This window comes from Amphiura filiformis, chromosome 3, assembly GCF_039555335.1.
Source record: "Amphiura filiformis chromosome 3, Afil_fr2py, whole genome shotgun sequence".
NCBI lineage: Eukaryota > Metazoa > Echinodermata > Ophiuroidea > Amphilepidida > Amphiuridae > Amphiura > Amphiura filiformis.
Window position 1 is genome coordinate 41,705,867 of NC_092630.1, and position 22,865 is coordinate 41,728,731.

The 22,865-nt window shown below is 34.9% G+C and overlaps 1 protein-coding gene and 1 long non-coding RNA gene across 2 annotated transcripts in view; both read right to left on the reverse strand.

Moving 5' to 3' along the window:
* Positions 1-22,865, reverse strand: part of LOC140148544 (uncharacterized) — a 219,309-nt gene that overhangs the window by 164,101 nt on the left and 32,343 nt on the right. The window lies entirely within an intron of this gene.
* LOC140148535 (store-operated calcium entry regulator STIMATE-like) lies at positions 6,291-13,445 on the reverse strand. Its single transcript, XM_072170528.1, has 6 exons — positions 13,200-13,445; positions 11,515-11,563; positions 9,120-9,215; positions 8,375-8,609; positions 7,407-7,490; positions 6,291-6,576 (listed from the first exon to the last, which is right to left on the reverse strand). The coding sequence occupies exons 1-6, from the start codon at positions 13,345-13,347 to the stop codon at positions 6,346-6,348; spliced, it is 843 nt and encodes a 280-aa protein (XP_072026629.1). The 5' UTR covers positions 13,348-13,445; the 3' UTR covers positions 6,291-6,345.

Genomic DNA, 22,865 nt, shown 5'->3' on the forward strand with positions numbered 1-22,865 from the left:
CATGAACATGGTAGGTGAACATGTTGTGCAAATTTGCAGGGGTAGTGCTAGCACAAAGCGCTCCAGAGTCCGCAGGGACCCCCAAACTTGCCGAAAATCTGAAAGTAGGGAGTCCGTAGTAGAATTTGGTGAGTCAGAGTAGCCTAAATGCAGCATAAATAGAATGTTTGCGGTAGCACTAGATAGAAAAGCTGGGGGTCTGCAGGAACCCTTGAACTCTCAGAAAATTTAAAAATAGGGGGTCCAAACTGTATTTTGGTGAGTCTGGGACCCCTAAATGCAGCCTAGCGCTACCCCTGCCAATTCAGTGCCATTGAAGAGTACCTTTTGGTTACAACAGCATCACATGACATCACACATTTATATACCACATTAATGTTCATTCACCTATGTACATTATGTAGTGCTGTCAAATGTAGTAGACAACTTCATCCTCTGACACCCAAGAAATAGGATTTTCATGTCACAGCAAAAACATCAGCTCACGTCAAAAACAAATGCAAGCATTTTCTTCTTTCAAGATACATTGAACAAACATATTTAATATCTACTTGCACAATGCAACTTGAAACCGTTCAAAACAAATTAAAAATAAAAAAAAACATTTTAAGATCTATAAAACTTCAGTAATCAGTTACTTTGGTGGGACAATATGTAGAAAGACTTGCAAGCTCATAAATACTGTAAAAGTCAATATTTTCGCGATTTTGAAGATTTTGTCAATTGCGCGAGAATTAAATTTCGCGGTTTTGATATTGATACAATAGAAACCTAATGCAAAAGGTTCTTTTCGCGAGTTTTTATTTTTGCGATTTTATGTCCACTCGCGAAATTCGCGAAAATAAAAACCTTTTCTAAAAAAAAAATTCTACTTTTACAGTAAGTGCAGAGTCATATTTTTGTAAGATACTCAGAACAACTTAAAGGCCCTTTCAGTGATTTCACAGGAACATTAAAAAAATGGAAATTTGTCAGAGTTGCTTAGAAATAAAGAATAAGTCTACAGAATTTCATTAAACCACTTTTCCCTGAATACATCGACAAATTAGTCAAAAAACAGAAGTTTTAGAAAGGTTTTCTACTTCAACTCAGATCGACTCGAGAAAATCGAGATTGTCGTACAGTGCGCCACCAATCGACTGGAAAAACTTCCTAGTCCAGTGTTTCTAACACGGGGAAGTAGAGTCTAAATTGATTTAAAACAGACGCTTAATTTTTGTAGTAGAAAACAAAATAAGCAATTAAAGGTCACCGAGGCAAACTAACGGTCAATTGAAATATGATAAACAGTTAAAATTGTGTATTTTGTTTAAAATAGTAGCTACTGATGTAATAAGTAGTAGAAACAATACATAGCGCGTGTTGGTACGGTGGAGAGTGAGCTTCTCGATCTCGAGTCGGACTTTTTGTACTGTCAGTATCAAAAGTCCAGAATCATGCAAATGCTGTATTTTGTCTAAAATACACGGCTTTCGACCGAACCACTAGCAGGCTATGTTAGCACATCTATGCCAATTACAAAGGTACCAAAATCTGAATTTTGATGATTTTTACGATCGTCCGGATGAGCAAATCACTGAATGGGCCTTTAAAATTGAGTCAACAATTGGGCAAAGTTTGCAGGTCTTTCAATTTGGTTAATGCTGGGTGTATTAAAATCAATCCAATCCACATGTAGAAGACATTACTACTTCATCTACTTGTAGTAGAAAACATATAGGATATATATGAGCATACATTGTAGGCGGTTCACTATGAAATCCAGCTATGACAAAACAATGGTTAAATGTATATCAAAACTTAAATGCACATTAACATCAAAACCTATGATTGGGTGTGGGAACCACATACGGTACAGTATTATGATATTTAAAGTTTACAATTTGTACCAAGATTTATTTAATGTCATCTGAATCGCACAAATTTTAAGTTTTACAATCTATATTCTCATAGGCAGTGGAACTTCCAACATACTACATGTTTCTCACAAATCACTCCTAAACATTAATCTTATAACTATTATACATATGTGATTTTAATGCTATACTCCCTGCTCAAAAAAATCCAAATGCTTACAAGACCAGATCTTAAAGTCCCGGCTTAAAGTGTGTGTAGCAAAGATGTGACTTTGCAAATATCTCCTATACCATTGTCTAAACTTGACAATTTTGTAAAGGAGGTAGGCTGAGCTCTCCATTAGGTCTAAGTGACACAAGACTTATATAGTGTATATCTCTACCCCAAGTCACCGGCACTAGCTTTGAAGTTCAGCGTGTTCTGCGTTAGCTTAGCACTACTTGGTGCGTGTACATACTTTTACGCACGTGATCAATGTGCCGCTTATATGTAAACGCAAGAAACCACGCTAGGCCAATGCAGCACACGCTGAATTTCAAAGCTAGTGCCGGTGACTCGAGGTAGATATACAGACTATAGTCCCATTGCCCTAGGAAAGAATCTGAATGCTGTGAAAAGTTTGCAATGTTGCACTCATCCAGATTGTTTTTTGCTGGGGTGTATAATATATATTGGACAGTTTTTAATTTCACACACAACAATGATAACATAAGTTATGAACTTCCAAAATCCCAGGCAAAAATAAAGGTCTACCCAGGGGGTTACTGTATGTATGAAAATAATACTTTAGCAAAAAATAGTTTCAAAGATTCTTTATAATATTATTTTCCTTGTATAATTGGCTTATATAATAATCATATCTAGGCAAGGATTTATCTACATAATGAATATGAGGGTGAATACATGATCATTTCACTCTACTTGTACATCATATTCTATTCAAAATGTTTTCACAACAATTGTATTATAATATCCAACACACATCTATCTTAATTAATGCCACATATTGGATTTTCCAGTTGAAATCCGCATGATACCCATATGGAAGACATGACTTTAATCTCACACACAGGGAGTGAGTTAATATTTCAAATAGAGTTGCCCATTCAGGTAACCCATTTGAAATGCAAATTGTGTTTAATTAAGTTTATGTCTTCCAGGCACGTACGCGCTGGGGGAATTCCCAATTCGGAAAAGTATACAAAAAGTCCCAAAATTTCAGAATTTACAAGCGTAGCAAGCAAAAAAATAAGGTTTTTTACATTTTTTTGGACAAAAAAAGTCTAAATTTTGGGAAAAAAGTCCACTTTTTCAAAATCAGCACCCCCGTCCCAAATGAAATCCTGCGTACGGGCCTGATGTCTTCCATAGCGAATTAGAGCCATATCACGTTACTGTTACATATTTTTCATGGATATTTAATATAAGTATTATAATTCCACATTCATGTTTTATTATTATTTCATTAAGGTACTTTGAAAGACTACATACATAAAGTGCTTTACAATGAAAAACTTAGGATAATTTAATTAATGTTTACCTTAAAAACTAGACGAGTGATGGAATGGTTAGTTTGATTGCTTTTTAATGGTTTATAAATATATATTGAAATTATTTTATACATGATCTTACATACAAGTAACATAAATACACACACGATTGTAGGTTTTGTGAAGTTGAAGCGGTCATAAATTACACTGATTTAATGAACAAGGTAAGTGAATTGTGTGTCGAGTAAAATCATACAGGGCAAGTCTGAAAGAACTGTCGTAAAATATACTGAAATAAAAGCCACTGCTTTATATAGCCCAATTACCTCAATATCTTGAAATTTTTTTTTATTTTTTTTTAGGTCAACCATGAATGATCCTGGCATTTAGGTCTAGGTCCAGGGACACTACAAAACCGATTTTTTTTTTTTTTTTTTTTTTTTTTTTTTGAATTTGGTGCCGGGAGGGTATTTCCTACCGGGTAATGTAATCTCGGCGGTACCCGTTTACCCGACCGAAAATGCCAGCCTTACTGTGCCTACCACTATGGTGCAAGACACACCTTATGAATCATTTTAGAATAATTCAGGATTGCAACACTAAATAACACAGAACCCTAATCAGCCTAAATATAGAATAACCATCGCAGCCAGGATCAACTCCCCAAGTTTTGTATGGGTAGAACAGGACAACTGGAAGTTAAGTTCCTTGACCAAGGAAATTTCAAGCCAGCTCAATTTTTTCCATGAGAACAGAAACTGACACCGCAAAGGCTCAAACTTGTACTGTCACACACCATAGTCAAACTTGACTGCTAGCATGTAGTATGTAGGGCTGGGCACCCCATTGCTTGGGTATGGATAAAATTTTAAGTATGTGTTGAACTAACTAGACTGCGAGTTATGCTAGTTTTTTGAGAACTAAAACACTTTGTTTTGAGAATACAGTTCTTTCAGACCCTAACTGTATCATTGTTAATTTCACCCACACAATTCTTACCAAGCCTTTGATATGAACTGCATGGGTGTAACACAAAAGAGATTAACAAGGAGAGTCTGGGCTGTGTAAACATATAACCTGTGCTTAACGCTATAAAGGAAATACCTCCATATTGGATTGTTATGTTTGGGGCCAAAATAGTGCAATATTGCAAAACCCCAAAATTGATTATTGGCATGTTCAATAATGAGTGTTACATAAGTTTGTACATGTAGTGTGTGCATGTAGCTTAGGCGACGAAAAAAGAAAACCTTGTTCTACGGGCCCGACCGACCCAGATTTTGAACAAATTGGAAAAAAAAATTCCCTGTACAAATGAATGCCGACCCAAAATTCGGAAATTTCAGGAACAATTTTTGTTGTATTTTCTCAAATTACAAATTATTTACAGATTTTGGTGATTTTTTCTTCTTTTTTTTCAAAAAAAAAAAAGAAGGAAAAAAAAGGCCGGCCGACCCTACTTGAAAGATCCCTCCGCCCGTAGAACAGGGTTTCTTTTTTTCGGCGCCTTAGCTCAAGTAATTGGCACAATACATTATAGGTATATGGCAAGCACATGTCACAGGCAAGATAATCCAGAGGTACAATATTTTCCACTTAAAGCAATAATGTGTGATTTGCATAAAGGATAGATTCTTATTTAAATGTTTGTTTTCACTGATCACATTACCCCCTTTTAATTTCGAGCCAAACAAATGAGGTATAACGAAGAAAATTGTGATTTCATTCCAACGCCAACAATGCGTGTACTATGCTTGCCGATCGTATTACATGTAACTGCACGGAGCATTGCACTCGAGTATATACATACAAGCTGACATCCACGGTACATGTTAGCAAGCGCTCGATCGTTGAACTCTGAATAAAACCGGGTCGACCCGGTTTTAATACAAAAATTTAAATATTACTGTTATTAAAGCACTTCAGGCTTAGTCTTTTACGTGGTATTTTAGTATCCACTGGGCATTATAATTATGCAAAAAGTAGAAATCCAAGTAAAGTTGAGGGTGTCACTGTGAAGCAAATCGCACATTATGGCTTTAAACATAACAGTGTTTTCAGGGCCGTGACACTCGTATTCAATCCCTGACAAAAAGTGAAGTCACTTCACAGGTGGGGAGTTTTTAGCCTAAAATTTACGTATATGTGCAGATGGCAATGTTTGCTTACTGCTTCTGTAGTGAAACTGACTTACTCTTTTTTACTTTCAGTTCTTTGATTACAGATTACGAATGTAACATAACTACGCTATACGATACGCAGTCTTGACCCAAGTCTAGCATTGTCTGCCTGTGATATGTTGGAGAGATAGACGACTGAATTCATTCATGTAAATGGGTTGCTTATCCTATTAGTATATCATTACTCCTGAATCTGTGGTGTTCTACTAGTCTACCTCTGGTATACACATGTCCTAAACCCAGCAAACCGCTAGACAGTGTAAACAAGTGTCTCGGCTCATGTGACAGGGTTATAGGGCTCAATTTGATAAATACATACATATTATACACTGTACCTGCAGTGCTAGCATACAATGTGCCTTACATCTTCATTCAAATCCATCATAAAATTATAATAGATTTAGGTGGTTTGGGCACTTACGATGAAAGGTTAGTCTTATGAAATCAGGACCTTCTCCTGAATATGTCATAGCATATGTGACAGCATCACATGCCGCTGCTGGTGAAACATGATTGAGGTTAAATTGGTAGTACAGTGGGCTGTTGGTGCTTCTGCTCACACTCAAGAAATGACCAGAGTTACTTTCACCAGTAGTCATTCTTTAATCATTCAGTGAGAAAACAAGCAGTGACTTTGAATGCCTGCTTCACATGACAATTTGACAAATAAACAACAGAGCATGGCGTGGTGAAACAAACTTCTTACTTCAGTCCCTGTTTGCCAAACTGTCTCAATAAGTTTCAACGCATCATTAACCTCATATTATCCAACCAATTGGTCCGCAGGCTGGAGATCCCACGATCTACATTGTACCTACTCAATCACTGGAATTCAGCAACCTTGTAGTTGGGTTCGTTGTCTGTTTTTCATCTTCATCGGGTGAGATTAAGACTTCTGATTCTGATCCTTCTCCGGTATCACTGCTACCTTTGGGTATATTCCTGGTATAGCGCACTTTGGATTTGATACCTGATGGACTTGGTATTTTGGTTGTTAGTGTTTGCTTCTTTTTCATGAGGAAATTATCCACAACCCAAAACATTATTGCCTGCAAATTGAAACAGTTTATAAAACATAATGAATTAGCATTTCAAGGCTCATTCAGCAATTTTCTTACATGCTTCACCCTGGCAGGGCATAAGAAAATGCTAGAAACAATACTACAAGCGAGGATTACATATAATGAATATAAACGCAGGAATTAAAACTATTTAAATGAACTATTTCTCTGGTTTACATCCTTTATTTGTGATCCTTGTAAGTACTAATATATCTAGCATTTGTCATTGCCAAGTTAAATCATAGTATAGCATAGCATAGTAAACCCTCTCACTTCCAACAAATTCCCATTTGTAACTTTCATTTCATCATATAGATTCATAAGTGCCCCCCCCCCCAAAAAAAATGACTGACTTAAAGGAGTATTTTGTGATCCTAGCATCCTCTTTTTATGACATTTTTCAGTAGATATCCATGAAAAAGCTTATTCCCAAAATTTCAGTTGATTCCGATTTTGCGTTTGCAAGTTATGCATGATTATGTGTACGAACGAAATTCAAATTTCATGATATCTTTGTTAAACGAATTAATATACAAGAAATTTCTTGTACATAAACTTTATGTAGCCAATGATATAAAAATCTCAACTTTTTTTGAGAAAAGTGGGGGGATGATGCTGTGGATCACAAAATGCCCTTTTAAGCACCTGAGGTCCCAAGGGCTAATGTGATTTTCCATATTAGAGCACATCATTTAACAGTGGGAACTTGTTAACACAAAGTTCTGATACACAAAGTGATTTTAAAGTCCCAAGTTCATATGTTTCTCACAAGTTAAGTGTTAACATGTTTCGCTGTATTGCATGATGAAAATACTTACATTGATTATAAACGGCACAATTAGCATCACAATAACAACTTCTACTCTTACATTGTTGATTGGCGTTAATATAAACACTGCCACCTGCGGAAAATTAAAAGATTCATATTGTGAAATTACAGATGTTTTTGAATCCAGCACTTACCGAATTGGGCTAATTTAAGTAGAACCCAGTGGATTTATCTATTTCACATCATATCAGATTTGGGTTTGATGATGACAAAGTCTTCATAATTTCTCTCAACTTTACTTTTTAAAGATATTAATACATTGTATGCTTAGGATTCACCAGTCAAGGCCTGCAATTTTCAAGTATTACTTTTATCCGATAGATCTCTTAAAATTTTACTTCAATTTGGTATTTGGTACTTCGATATGGTTCCATGACCCAGTGTATTTGCTTGCCACCATTGTACGCATCCTTTTAGACATTCAGTTTGCATCTGGGTTGGGCATTGAACCCGCAGTACACCTAAGCCTGGTTAATGTATTTATTTGAGATCAAATATGAGGGAAAATCATATTCACATGGTTGGCTTGACTATGCCATAGTCGATTTTTGATAAATAAAAAATGTTATTAATCATGATGAACGCATTCAGTTGAACTTGAAATTATACTGATATTTATTACATCAAAATACTAGTATAAAAAGGTTATGAAAAAGTTTATATAATTATATTTGTGACAGTAAAAGTAAAGTATACGTAGGCTTATATTATTGAATGCAACATATCATAATGGCATAATTATAATGGCACTTCAATACTGAACAATTCCAATTTTAGAATCTGCCAGTTTATTATCCGAGTTAAAAATTGACTATGGACTTTCACTTTCCTACAGAGAAGTCTAATGGTTGGCAAACCTAAATCTTGACTAATGCTTTGCACTCAGTTCATTATCCTTAACAATGAGACAAAAGATTAAGACCCAAAATGGAATAATGCAAAATGTGGAGCACTCACCTCTTCCCATATTTTAACCTTTGCCAAGAATGTAATTAGCACCTTTTCTAGAAGGACAATAAGTACAAAGACAGCACACTGACCAATCCAGGCTTCACATTGTGGCGGTGTACCATACTCCCCAAAATATAGTGTCTTACAACCAAAACAGCTGACTATTAATTGGGAAAGTCTAATGCCGATATAAATGATGAGAAGACCTACAGTGGAGTCCAATAGGAAGTAAACTATATACCTGAAAAAACATAGAAATAATCTCATGATATTAAACACTACTACTGTACAAGTTGTATAAAAAAATTAATTAATGCAATTTAGAAAATAGTATTAATGCCAACATGACACTTATTGATTGTATTGAATTTTACTTGGTCATCAAGGTATTTTCTTAAGCTACTACATATAAAGCATTGTTTCAATAAAATTGGTGTACAAGCGAAGATATGGCCAATTGTGTCTTGTCTAAAAGAGCTTGGGCCACTGCATTCCACTGGTCTCTTTTGACTTTATCATGGGGTATAGCAGTTTTTGGAATCAATAAAAAAAAAAGTTGTTTCAAATAAAATAAATTTGTTTTTTATTTTAAAAAAAAATCAAAAAAATCACCAACCATGGGTATTTATTCTATCTATTATTTGAAAAGAGCAGCCGACAAGTGCATCAGTTTGATATGAATATGTACACATTAATCTTGTTTGAAAAGATCATTTCTATAGTAAGAATATTTATAAAGTATCCTACTTACCATGTACATGGATCACCTTGGAAGATATCTGAGAGGAACACATTGGCAAAATGAATCACTGACGCCCCTAAAGCTTGCTTGGATGTATCGTAAAACCTGCACACAAATACAAATGTACATCCAAAAATTCAATTTATTAAAAAAATACACATATACTGTATATACAAATAAGCGAAAAATACAAGTGGGCTATTTCATTTCAATTCCACACAACCCCTGTGGAAGATGTTGGTAATATTTTCCACAGGGGGAGTATGAGTTTCAAATGGAATCAACATATTAGGAAGTTCCATTCAAATTTCATACACCCTCTGAGAAAGATTCAACCTGAATCTTAGAGAGAGTACATTTCAAACAGAGTTGGATAATGTGCCAATAATTCCATTTGAAATTCATACTCCCTTTGTGGAAGATATTTTTCGAAAATCTTCCACAAGGGCAGTGTGGAATGTGGAATAACCCATTGATTAAATAATCAAATCATCAAATCTATAATCCAATCTAAACACACAAAAGAATCATGATTAATTTGCACAGGACATCTTACTTGGTTAAACATGCATGTATAAAATTTAAAAGCCTCCAATTACAACATTGCACAACTGGACATGAAAATGTACATGTACATGAATGTACTCCCTATTCCAGAAAAATACAGCACTGATTTTTGGAATCAAGAAAATAGTATCCTGTTTTGCCAAATGAAACATAGCTAAATTCTAATCCTTTAGTTAGTTCTAACTGGCAATAAAAGTCAAATTTTAATATTTTTGCAATATTAGGTAGAATGGTCCAAAAACATGCAATTTTGCATGTTTTCTTACAATTGTAGTGACAAAACTGTAAGACTTGGTACAAGTCTAAGCATTCAAAATCTTTAGAATAGGCTAAGAGTTAGCTCATAATTTTAATATTATATGTTATTTTTGCTAATTGGTTAATATTATGAAAAAGATTGGAAAATGTGTTTTCCAAAAATTAGAATGCATAATTTGAAATTAGTCTTTGTTCAAGTCTTTGGGCCTGATTGTCTCAGAATATAAAAAAGGTCGAAAAACACCCAAAAAATGCTTGTTTTGAGGCCTTATTTCCAAAAATTGACCAAATATGAAAGTTTTGACTTTTATTGCCAGTTAGGACTACCTAAAGGATTAGGATTAAGCTATGTTTCATTTGGCAAAACCGTATAATATTTTGTTAATCAAAAAAAAAAAAAAAAACCAGTTCTGTATTTTTCTGGAATGGGTAGTAGTACAATGTACACAACTTTGACCTCAGATTTTCCACCTGCTTGCCATAATTACTCATTAGAAGTTATAGCGTATTAACATATAGTGGAGTGAAATACATTTAATTTTCCAATAATTAAACATCTGTTGGTTTACATTTTACATGACAGTATCAAAATCTGTATTTCCGGTGTCCGGTGTAAATTTCACACATTTTACAGACTCCCATAAATTTGTTCTTCAATTTGGGTCACCGGTATATAACTTGAGTAACAAGTAGAATGATATCTTTTAATGATACCTCTTTTAAGTGATACAAAGTACAAAACTTATTTGAACATAAAGACAACAGCAATGATCTGTGCATTTCAAAATGTTACTTCAATGAATTTTATATTCTAGGAAGGATTCAAACTTGTGAAACGATATATAAATATAGCAAGATGAGTTTGCTAAAATAAGCAAGAATCATGAGATTTAGCTTAATATCAGAAAAGTAGGAAACTGAATATAATCAATAAGGGGCTGTGCAATAATTATGAGCCCTGGGGGCCGGGGGAGGGTAAAATTGGGGGGGGGGGCAAGAAATTTTTGGCGAGCCAAGAGTGGGGGGGGGCAAGCAATTTTGGCACACATTCATGGGGTGCCTTTTAAATAAAATGCGCTAATAAATAAAAATAAATAAATAAATAAATAAAAATAGGCTTAGGAAAACGGTACGGAAACGCTTAAATATGCACATTTTTGGAAATTGAGATCCCAAAAATTTGGCATGTGCGGGAGGGGGGGGCAAAGAATTTTTGGCGGGCCGAGAGGGGGGCAAGCAATTATTGCACAGCCCCTAAGAAAGAAATAACATTTTTACCCCAAGTTTACCAACCCAAAGTATTACAATTTTTAACCAGACACAAATCCCAACAGGAGCGCCAATTTGAAGCTTGAACCTACCCACCTCAAGCCTCGACATATTATCGATGTCGATTCGATGCCAATGATTGACCAAACAAAAGTATGACATCAATCATGGGCAGGCATCAAATCAATGTTGATAATATGTCGAGGCTTGATGTGGATGTGGGTAGGTTCAAGCTTCAAATTGACGCTTGCATCTAAGTCATTGCCAATGGTCACTGAGTGTCTGAAAATTAGCATTCTTTTTTACTCACCATATTCTCCATGATCTTCTATGTTCTTTGGGTTCTCGTAATCTTTTCACTGTAATGATCATGAAAACAAAATAATATAAGATCTAAAGTTTCCACTTTCTTTGAGAATTAGGCATTCACCTATATAGGCTAGCGCTATAGATTTGTAATTTATAGATATCATGAGGGTCAGTGTCTGAAATAAGGAAAATATGGAGGTTATCCCGAGGATAACTAAAGCATAAATTCTGCTTGTCCTCACTACATTTTGGTTGTCCCCAAAATGTGTCATACTTTTAGAGGTAAAATATAGTGGTTGTCCAGGGGATAAGTACATAGCTCAATATGGTTGTCCCCAGTGATTTTTGGACAAGAGGACAAGAGGATAAGTGCTTATTTCAAACACTGATGAGGGTTATTCTGTTGGTAGGATATTAAATACATCACACTATTTGGCAGCCAACAATATATTTTGTAACAAGCCTAAAAACGGTGCTGATATGACTATCCCCTAACAGCCCCCCATTTTACACCTGGATAGAGTGGGACAAGTGAGATTTAAGTGTCTTGCCCAAGGACACAACACATTACATGTACATGTAACTAGTTATTTAGGCCACCTTACAATGTCCTCTTGTGTGAACTTGCTCTTGCCTTGAGTACAGATGTACATCCTACATCTACGATGTATACCCAGTCTGAGCACGTCATATGTCATGAATATGATGTGCCCAGCCCATCTCCAAACTACGATATACATGTATATATATATGATGGATCATTTTGCATCATGGCCTGTCAATTTACACTTCCTGAAAACACTCTTGTTAGTCTTGTACAATGTACATAATGAAACCACAAACTCACTAACGTCAACTTGAACTACGGTACTGACAAAATAAAACATAAATATTCATTTATATTACGGATCCTTCAGAATAGCTTAAAATTGGCAAGTGGTCAAGCATGCAGCGTGGTTCTGAAGCTGAATTTGTACCACTCAATCGTTTTGCAGAAAAGCTGTTCCCACGCATGCTCAGCGGACCGCGTACATACACAATTCTGACGTGCGCCATAACCCGTTTTGTGATTGGTTGCATAAACCATTTTCTGCAATCATAAGCCAATCAATAAATGCAACAGCCTTCTTCAGTAGTGTAGATCTGACCACGAAAAGCGAAGTACGTCTAACCTACTTGGACAATTGTTAAGCCAGTCAGCATGCTCAATTCTTAACAACCATGTTGAGGTGATTTCCTGGTGGTGATTGACCGTGATTCAGCGATCGGGTATAAATTCAGCTTAAGAACTCCTTTCCCACATGCTTGCAGGTACGAGGACAATACCGGGAGACAATCACTGATTACAACAATAGATATAATATCATATAATGACTTGTTTATGACATGCATCAGATGGATTTTACAATTGAGGTAAGGTTTTCAGCCTGTTCCGGCATGAATATTCTTATTTTGTTCTCATCAAAGATGCTAGCGATGACTAGTTATTTGCGGACACTTTGATATAAACAGGTACAATACATGTAACTTCCAAACGTCATTAAGTAGAAACGATAGCTGTACAATTGTACAAAATATAAATTTGACATGCCTAATTTTAATCATGTGCACAAATAAGATATACCGTATTCAATATTGCCCAAGTCTTGAGATGTAATACGTATACATCTACAATAATATACTTACCAATTAAACTACAAAATGCAAGAAATGCTAGAATCCCTTGAATAAGTATTCCAAATCTGGTGGTTAGTGCTCCTTGACTACAGTGATCAATTTCCTCAGTTTCAGTTTTGTTCATCATGATGACACTATTACTATTTTCCGATGTCATTGCGGTGGAAAAGTTACTGCCACTGACACTGTTGGAATTGTATCAGACAAGTAACTATAAAGTACAAGTAAGCTTAATTAATTGTGCATGACTAGTAGTCTGTAGCATTCACTGACAGATCTGAGACTGCTGAGTGAGATCAGGCAGTATAAAGTATCGATCTGAGGCTGAGCACAATCAAAATCGCCACTTCACAGCATCAATGATCATCAAGATTAACAAATTTTGAACACTAAAACAAAAAGACAATGAACACATTTCTGGTTTTTCTATCACCATTCATTAATCACTGTGTACATTGTAGTGCAGTACATGAGTATATGTGCATACACTACAGTCTGAAGTAAGCTTAAACCACTACATGTTATGCTACATGTATTCTGAATACAGCGTCAACACTTCATGCATCCCGGTCCATTTTCGGACAAATTTTGTGACCAAAATGTCTCCCTTTTGAACACCTTGGTATATAGACCGCTTCTAATACTCCTTTCCGTGTTTATTTGTCTTCCAGTAAATGAATTCTGATAAAATTGGACGCAATAAATAAACGTTTTTACACACGAAAACACTTCAACCGTCCATGTCCATCGGTGACGGTCCGGCTTCCGCTAAAGTTAGCTCGCCCCCCTAAAATCAATCAATTACCGAAAAATCAATCAATTACCAATACCAATAAAGAAATGATGGACACTTCACAATTCACCCACACAAGAATCATCTCTTTCCCCTACAGGCCTACACTTTACCGAAAATTATGAAAACCAATTATTAGTAACAACTGTTCTCTCCATTTTTAAGCCAAAATTAGAAATTTAAAAAAAATTCAAAAAAACAAAAAACTGTTTTTTGGCTATTTTTGAAGTTCTTTTTTAGCTTTAGGCCGTATAAAATTAATGTTTTGGTTCTCGTCCAGAGGATTTTCATGAATTGATGAGGGAGGGAGGTTTTTTTTTTTTTTTTTTTTTTTTTTCAATGTAAAATTAGCATTGTCAGTAGTTTTCGGTCTTCTCCAACAGTGCTCGAGGAAACGATGAGGCCCTTTTTTTTTTTTTCAAATGTGAGATTGAGGGATAAACCCCCTAGAGTACCACAAAAAGACTTGGAAGTGATGCTTGTTCTCTAAGAAACTATATTTATATGTATGAAGATTTCATAAATCATTCCAAAGTCTAAAAAAAATTGAAAAATCTAAAAAAAAAAATCTAAAAAAATCTGACAAATCCCAGAAATTGAGGAGGGAGGGGACGAGAACCAAAATATTAATTTTACACGGCCTTATCCTAATTATGCATATTTTGATTCATATTTTTGTTGTATGGACATTTTGTTCCATATTCTTGTTATTTAGTTCTTTTGATCCATATGCTTTTTTTTGTTTGTTTTTTTGTTGTTGTTTTTTTTTTTTGGGGGGTTCGTTTTATGACCTTTTGATCCCTATTCTTATCATTTTTGGATTTAAAATTTTTTTAATCTCTATGTTTTGTTTTATGACCTTTTTGATCCATATTCTTATTTTATGAACTTTTTGATCCATATTCTTATTTTATGGACTATATTTCTATCTCTATTATTGTTTCATGGACCTTTTGATCCTTCATCTTCTCTGAATGGACATTTTTGATCCCTATTCATGTTTTTGGTCGGACATGTTATGTTCCCGGGGTTATGTTTGATTCTTATTCTTGTCTTAGGCTATATGACCTTTTTGATCCATATTCTTGTTTTATGGGCCATTTTTTGTTGTTTTTGATCCCTATTCTTATAGATTTTGAGATCCCTATTCTATTATTTTTGAACCTTTTGATCCCTATTCTTGTTTTGGCCTTTTTGATCTATTGTATAGGCCTATTCTTGTTTGATTTCCATTCTTGCTTTATTATACCTATATTTGATCCTTATATTCTTGCTTTTGGACCTTTTTGATCTTATTCTTAACTTGTTTTATGAATTTTTTTTATCCCTAATGTTTTATGGACTTTTTAATCCCTTTCCTTGTTTGACCGGGGTTTTTTATGGCCTGTTTTGGACCTTTTCATTGCAATACTTTAAAATTCATGAACTGCAATAGCTATAACTCTATTCGTGTTTTTAGACATTTTTGAATCCTATTCTTATTTTATGGAAGTTAGCCTTTTCTGGACATTTTGGATCCATCAAGACCTTTCTGATCCCCGGTTATTCTTGTTTTTGAACCTTTCTGAGCTAGTTTCTGAGGCTATTCTGTCAATTGGAAATCTGAGCTTTTGCTTTAAGGTGGCTGTGTACTCTTAGACATGCATGTAGTAAAAGTGCAATAACTTTGTAATTATTCGCGCAAAACATATAAAAGTTACATTTTATGAAGGCAAGACATCAATAAATCTTAATATAAATACAGATTTGGGGTAAAAACAACAATTATGAAGAAAATCACAAAAAGTGAGTTTTTGGCAATATTTGTTAGGTACATCATAACAAAAAACACTCTTTCCAAAATATTTTATTTTGTTTTTAGCTCAATCTTGAGGCTCCATTCCAAAAACGGTTTTTTGATTTTTTGATATTGGCCTTATTTTTGAGATATTGACCATATAAGGCATCAAATTGAACTTTTTAAATTCACAAACGCCTATTTGCACAAAATGATGCCTAAAATCGGAATTCGGAAATATACCAAAATATAAAAAAATGAGAAAACCGTTTCTTGAGTCGATCATGCTTTTTACGATGATCATATTTGATAATAGATGCTGTATTTATTGAGTTATCGTGTACCTAAATCGTCATTTTACCGAGAAAATGAACATTGAAATAATGGCCGTTGAAGTTTAAAGTGGTCACATTTTGCACTTTCATCGAATCTCGCAGGAGAATGCGGCAGTTTTATTTTTCTACCTTACATTACATAAACATCGGGTAAATCCACGGCCCCTTGAGAAGTTTGAGCGAAATCCATTCATAACTTGATATTTAAATCGGGGGAAAAAACTTGAAAAAACCCACATTTTATCAGCTAAAACGGAGCCATTTGACCACTAGGTTTTTGTGAAATTATCGCTTCCGTGTTGTTTCCATAAGATGCGCCGCGCATGCAGATAAGCGTCGCGTATGCGTAGCGTATTTGTGCGTTAACAAATTGCGTGATACGCAACGCGATGCGTTGTTGCGCGCGTGTACCCAGGCTGGTACAACAAAGATTTTCTTTCCTTTTCAATTTCAAACACGAGTGGAATAGTGAAATAAAATCCTTAAAATATTGCAGTTGGAGTTTACAAATCTGGATTTTCATTCTTTGTATTTATAAAAAACATAACAACAAAGTACAAAAATATCAAAAAAACTCAATTTCGCGAAAGAAACAATGTCTATAGTACACAGCCGCGTTAATGGACCTTTTTGATCCTATATATTCCTATCAAAATATACTTACTTTACTTTACTTTTGTCCTCCGCTTATTCTTCTCAGAGTCGCAGGGAAATGATGGGGCGTCTGTCTTGGGCTGCATGAGTAGCATCTGTCATCAAAATATCAAAATATAAAAAATATCAAATTTTAATAATTTGTCCCCTAAAAATTTGTATGAATATCGCGAATTTTAAAAAATCAAAATATTTTGATAATGAGAAGGACATTCCTCAGAATGCAATTGTCTGATGTGCTCTCAGGCAGTAGCGTAGCCAGGGGGGTGCAGGGGGGGTGGGGGGGAAGGGGCAGAGTGCCCCCTGACAAAGAATCAAAGAAAAAAAGTGCCCTCTGACAAAAAAAAATAAAAGGGCAAATCAGGAGGGCAAAGGAAAAGAAAAGGGCAAGGAGCCCTTTTCACCAAAATTCAGCCCGAAAATACATTAATTTTTCCGCGCTACGCGCGCATATTGCAAGGTTTAAGCCCTTTCCATCCTGATAATGGGCATAAATAGTGTAAAATACCAATTTTTTGCGCGCTACGCGAGCACACCGTCCCATGTATTATATGATGCAATTGTTGGTTTTTTTTGGTCTGTGCCCCAAAAATTTTATTTTGCCCCCTCTGACCAAAAAAGCTGGCTACGCCCCTGCTCTCAGGTCCCCAAAAGATACTGTGCAAACGTTGCTATCCGATCCCTATTCTTGTTTTATAGATTTTATGAACCCGTTTTTATCCATATTCTTGTTTTTGGACTTTTTGATCCCTGTTCTTGTTTGTGAACTTTTTTTTATATCCAGGCCTATTCTTCTTTATGTACATTTAGATCCATATTCTTAATTGTTCTATGGACTTTTTTGGCCATTATTCTTGTTATATGGACCTATTGACCTATTCTTGTTTTTGGATCTTAGATCATTATTCTTGTTTTTATTTTATGGACCTTTTGAATTCATCTGTTTTATTGATGTTTTGATCCATATTTATAAGTTTGTGGACTTTTTGATCCCTATTCTAATTTTTGGACTTTGATCCCTATTCTTGTGTTGTGAACCTTTTTGATCCCTATTCTTTGTTGTGACTTTTTTTATCCCTATTCTTGTATTTGGACCCGATGCATATTCTTGTTTTATTTTTGATCCCTTATATTCTTGCTAGTGGACTTCGTTGATCCCTATTCTAATTTTTGGACTTTTTCATCCCTGTTCCTGTTTTGTGAACTTTTTTTTAATATCTATTCTTCTTTTATGGACCTTTAGATCCATATTCTTGTTCTATGGACATTTTTGACCACTATTCTTGTGTTACGTACCTATTTGATCCCCTCTTCTTTTATAGGCCTATTTCTGTTTTTGAACCTTTGTTTATCCCTATTCTTGTTTTTTGGACCTTTCTGATCGCCAATCTTAATTGCTTGATCTCTATCCTTGGTATTGGACCTTTTTGATCATTGTTCATATTTTTATTTTATGGACCATTTTGATCCCGGTTCTTGTTTTATGAACCCTTTTTGATCCATATTCTTGCATTTTGATCCCTGTCCTGCTTTGCGAACCTTTTTGACATCGATACCTGTTTTATGGACCATTTTGATATGTATTCTTGTTTTAAGCTCATGAGCTAGGACCTAGTTTGGATTCATTGTTTTATGGACGTTTTGATCCCTATTCTTAAATTTGTGGAATCTTTTGATCCTTTGGACTTTTTGATAGCCTATTCCTATTTTGTGAACCTTTTTGTCCCTATTTTTTGTTGTGACTTTTTTTTATCCCTATTCTTGTATTTGGACCCAATGCATATTCTTGTTTTATTTTTGATCCCTATTGTTTAGTGGACTTCTTTGATCCCTATTCTAATTTTTGGACTTTTTGATCCCTATTCCTTTTTTGTGAACTTTTTTTTTATATATCCATTCTCTTTTATGGACCTTTAGATCCTGTCCTTTGTACTTTTTTGACCATTATTCTTGTGTTATGAACCTATCTCTCTAAATTCCAAAGAGTGAAAAAGTCAATCCTCCTCGGAGTGACTCTTCGGGTCAATCGAAAAGATTGACAAAATCACATATTTTTCTCCATACGAGTAAAATTTTCACTCTGCAAAGAGTGAAATTTCAATCTTTCTAGATTGAAATTTTCAATGTTTATTAAAGTGTTCCCTAAACACACTTCAATCGATTGAGAGATTTGTGTTGAGGGAAATTTGTGAAAAGATCGAAAATTTCACTAAAAGATTGAAATTTCACTCTTTGCAGAGTGAAAATTTTACTCGTATGGAGAAAAATATGTGATTTTCACTCTTGGTAGATTGAAATGTCAATCTTTTCGATTGACCCGAAGGCCTATTTCTGTTTTTGAACTTTTTTTTTATTTATTTCATTTCACTATTCTTGTTTTTAGCTCTATTCTTGTTTTTTGGATTTTTTTTGCTCCCTATTCTTGCTCGATTTTTGATCTCTATTCTTATAGGCTTAATTGATCCCATATTCTAATTTGTAGAACTTTTGTTCACCATTCTTGTTTTATGAACCTTTTTGATCCACATCCTCAAGTTGTTTTATTTTTGATCCCTATTCTAATTTTTGGACTTTTTGATCCATGTTTTTATATCTATTCTTGTTTTATGGACCATTTTGATCCATATCCTTGTTTATGGACCTTTTGATCCATATTCTTAACTGTTCTATGGACTTTTTGACCACTATTCTTGTGTTATGGACTTTTTGATCCCTCTTGGTCTAGCTTATTTCCGTTTTTGAACCTTTTTGATCCCTATTCTTGTTTTTAGGACCTTTTGCTCCCCTGCTCTGTTTTTGATCTCTATTCTTATTTTGTATGCTTAATTGATCCCTATTGTAGTTTTTGAAACTTTTTGATCCCTATTCTTGTTTTATGAACCATTTGATCCCTATTATAATTACTCTAATTTTTGGACTTCTTGATCCCTGTTCCTGTTTTGTGAACTGTTTTATATCTATTCTTGTTTTATGGACCATTTTAATCCATTTTCTTGTTTTATGGACCTTTTGATCCATATTTTTGTTCTATGGACTTTTTTGACCATTAATCTTGTGTTATGGACCTTTTTGATCCCTCTTCTTTTATGAACCTTTTTGGTACCAATAGGCCTATTTCTGTTTTTTTAACCTTTTTGATCCCTATTCTTGTTTTTTTGGACCTTTTTGATCCATATTCTTGTCCTTTGTACTTTTTTGACCACTATTCTTGTGTTATGGGCCTTTTTGGTCCTATTTCTGTTCTTGAAACTTTTTGATCCCTGTTGTTGTTTCTTGGAGGTTATTTTAGCGCCCTTTTCTTGTTTTTATAGTTCTTTATTCTTAATTCCTGTTTTGTGGACCTTTTTGGTCCATCTTCTTATTTCAAGTGTGACCTTTTTGATTTGGTGGGACATCCGGGCTTTTGCTCCATCAATCACTCCTATACTCCACGGATCTGGATGGAGTGACAATTTGCTTAAGCTATAATGTACGATTTTCGTCCAATTTAAATTTTGTTAAGTTTACCCAAATGTATGCTGAAATAATACTAGCAATAAAGACTTTTACGAAGTCGGGTCTAATTTTTAATTGATGCATTATAGTCATGATTCGTTCTTTCACGAAAAATAATATTGAAAATTATAGAGCAAAATTTTGCCATATGCGTGCTCAAGATTTTGACTTCCAAGTCTTTGATTTTTGTGAATGTGACTCAATTGTCAGAAACCATACCGAAAATTAATGTTTTTGATTCTTTTTTCAAGAAATTTGTAAAATAGTAAACTTTTTCTTTTATCTCCAGTTAGTAGTGACTGATTAGGATTGGGCTATGTTTCAATCTTCGCGAACCCAAAACTTTTTTGACCCCCCCCCCTCTTAATGGACCTAAAACTTTTTTGACCACCCCCCTCATATAGGTTCAAAACTATTTTGACCACCCCCCCTCATCATAATGTACCATTCCCATCAAATGGCAGAGGAAATATATTAATGATACTAAAATTTGTGTTTATGTGCAATGATATTGTACCCATGTAATTGATATAAAATATGTGGAATTGTGGAAATGTTTTAAAGTAGCATAAGTATGTTTATGCAACCCAGTATTTTAAATAAACCATACATTTATGATTGGAATCAGTGGCGACGGAAGCATTACAATTTAGGGGGGGTCGGGGACGAGTATATTTTGTTCTGGTTTTACTGGGACTTTTTGTTGCGGCGAAGCGTGCAAAAATCTTAGACTATTTTAGCCCAAAATACTAGGGGCGTAGCCAGTTTTCTTGATCGGGGAGGGGGGAATAAAATTTGCGGGGGCACAGACGAAAAAAGAAATTGCAGTTGCAAATACATATACCGGTTTTCTTTTTTAGAGAGACTGTAGGCCCTACATGTATTTGTGCTTCCAAAAAAAGGCTTTATTGGGACAAAAAATTGTGTATTTCGCCCATGATGGGATGAAAATGCCTTTAGGCCTATTGTGACAATGTGCGCACACAACGTGCACACATTTTGTATTTTACACTATTTTGACCCATGATCGGGGTAAATTTGGATGGAAAAGGTGCTCCTTGCTCCTTTTCTTTGCCCTCCAGATTTTCTCTTTCATTTTTTGTCAGAGGGGCACTTTTTTCTTTCATTTTTTGTCATGGGGCCCTTCCGCCCCCCTGTCTACGCTACTGCCAAAATGGTGTGCTTTGCTAATCTAATTATTGATGGGCCAGTTCGTGTGATCGCGAAGCGCAAAATTTTTGCAATTTTACCCTATTTGGGCCCAAAACATAGTGGTTTTCGATGTGCTAAAATAAGTTGCACATGGCAATTATTGCTTTATTTTTTCTTCTGGATGTCCCCCATTGAAAAAATTAGGGGGGGGGGACGTGTACCCCGGTTCTCCAAGCTTCCTCCGCCTATAATTGTAATTCAACATGATAGTTGTATATATCAGTGATAATAAATTAATAATCTGTACTACATGAAACATTGTAAAAATTGTCAACACTAAAGAAGAGCAAAGATATTGCAGCTTTTAGTGATTGAAAGAGCTTGCCAGAAAGAACTGACACGAACCTCAAAATCAAGATATAATAGACAAGACAAATTTTAACACTGGATCAAATGTAGGCCTACTTTTGTTCTGGTTTAACACTGGAACATTTGCAATTTTTTACACCCCCCCCCCCCTCTACGTGCCGAAAAACTTTTTAACCCCCTGTTCATACACCCAAAACTTTTTCAACCCCCCTCCCCCCTATTCAGAAGTCCTAAAATTTTATGACCCCCCTACATATTTTCCAGACCCCCCACCAGAGTATTTCTGAACACTCCCTAAAGGTCCCATGTTTTCAGTGATTTGGGTAATTTTGGCCATGGACCATTTTAAGCAATTTCTTGCATTACAAAAGTTTGAATTACACTTAAAATTAGTGACGGGTATTTTTATTAAATCTTAAACTTCATGGGGAATTCAAAAAGTTAATGAAAACAGTTCCCATATGGCATTAGTATAGTCATTTGAAGCTCAATTTGTACTGATGAGCATAAATGGGCTTATTTTGGACAATTTTTTTTTGCTCGTCCCCTCTTGCTTCAATTTTTCGGAAAAGCAAAGTGCACATTTTACATTGAAGAAAAAGAAGACCCCCCTTGATGAACGCCCAGAACAAAAAAATATGTGGCCTTTTTCTATAGTTTATAATGAATACCGGTATGAAATCAAAACTTGCTTTGTGGATTGTTTCAAGTTGTTTGCCTTGAAAAAAAACCAAAATGAATCGGATATCTACTGTGTCCCGATGTTGTTGTTTTAGTTTGTTTGTTTTTTAAAGTAATAAAAATCAAGGAACCTTATGCCACATAATAATTAAATTTATTGTTTTTAAATAGGTAGGCATACTAAAATCTAGAAGTTTGGACAATCAATCAGCTAGTCTCAACTGCACACCTCTTGCTTATCTAAACAAACGTACGGACACTCACTGACATCAATAATCAAATGCACACACGAGTATTTTACAAACCAATGCAATACAAACCAGATACAAACAGGCACAAACGAGATTTAATTTGACCTTGAATAAAGTATGTGCGCATGCTCCTTCTTTGACGTCAGGAAGGGTCTCTAGATTTTATGA

What these genes read in the sequence shown, in the direction of transcription:
- LOC140148535 (XM_072170528.1), bottom strand. Translation starts at nt 13,347, where the DNA reads ATGACATCGGAAAATAGTAATAGTGTCATCATGATGAACAAAACTGAA. An exon ending in CAAGGTGATCCATGTACATG is followed by an intron (nt 8,610 to 9,119) that starts GTAAGTAGGATA and finishes ATGTTTTTTCAG; the next exon opens with GTATATAGTTTACTTCCTAT. An exon ending in AGGTTAAAATATGGGAAGAG is followed by an intron (nt 7,491 to 8,374) that starts GTGAGTGCTCCA and finishes AATTTTCCGCAG; the next exon opens with GTGGCAGTGTTTATATTAAC.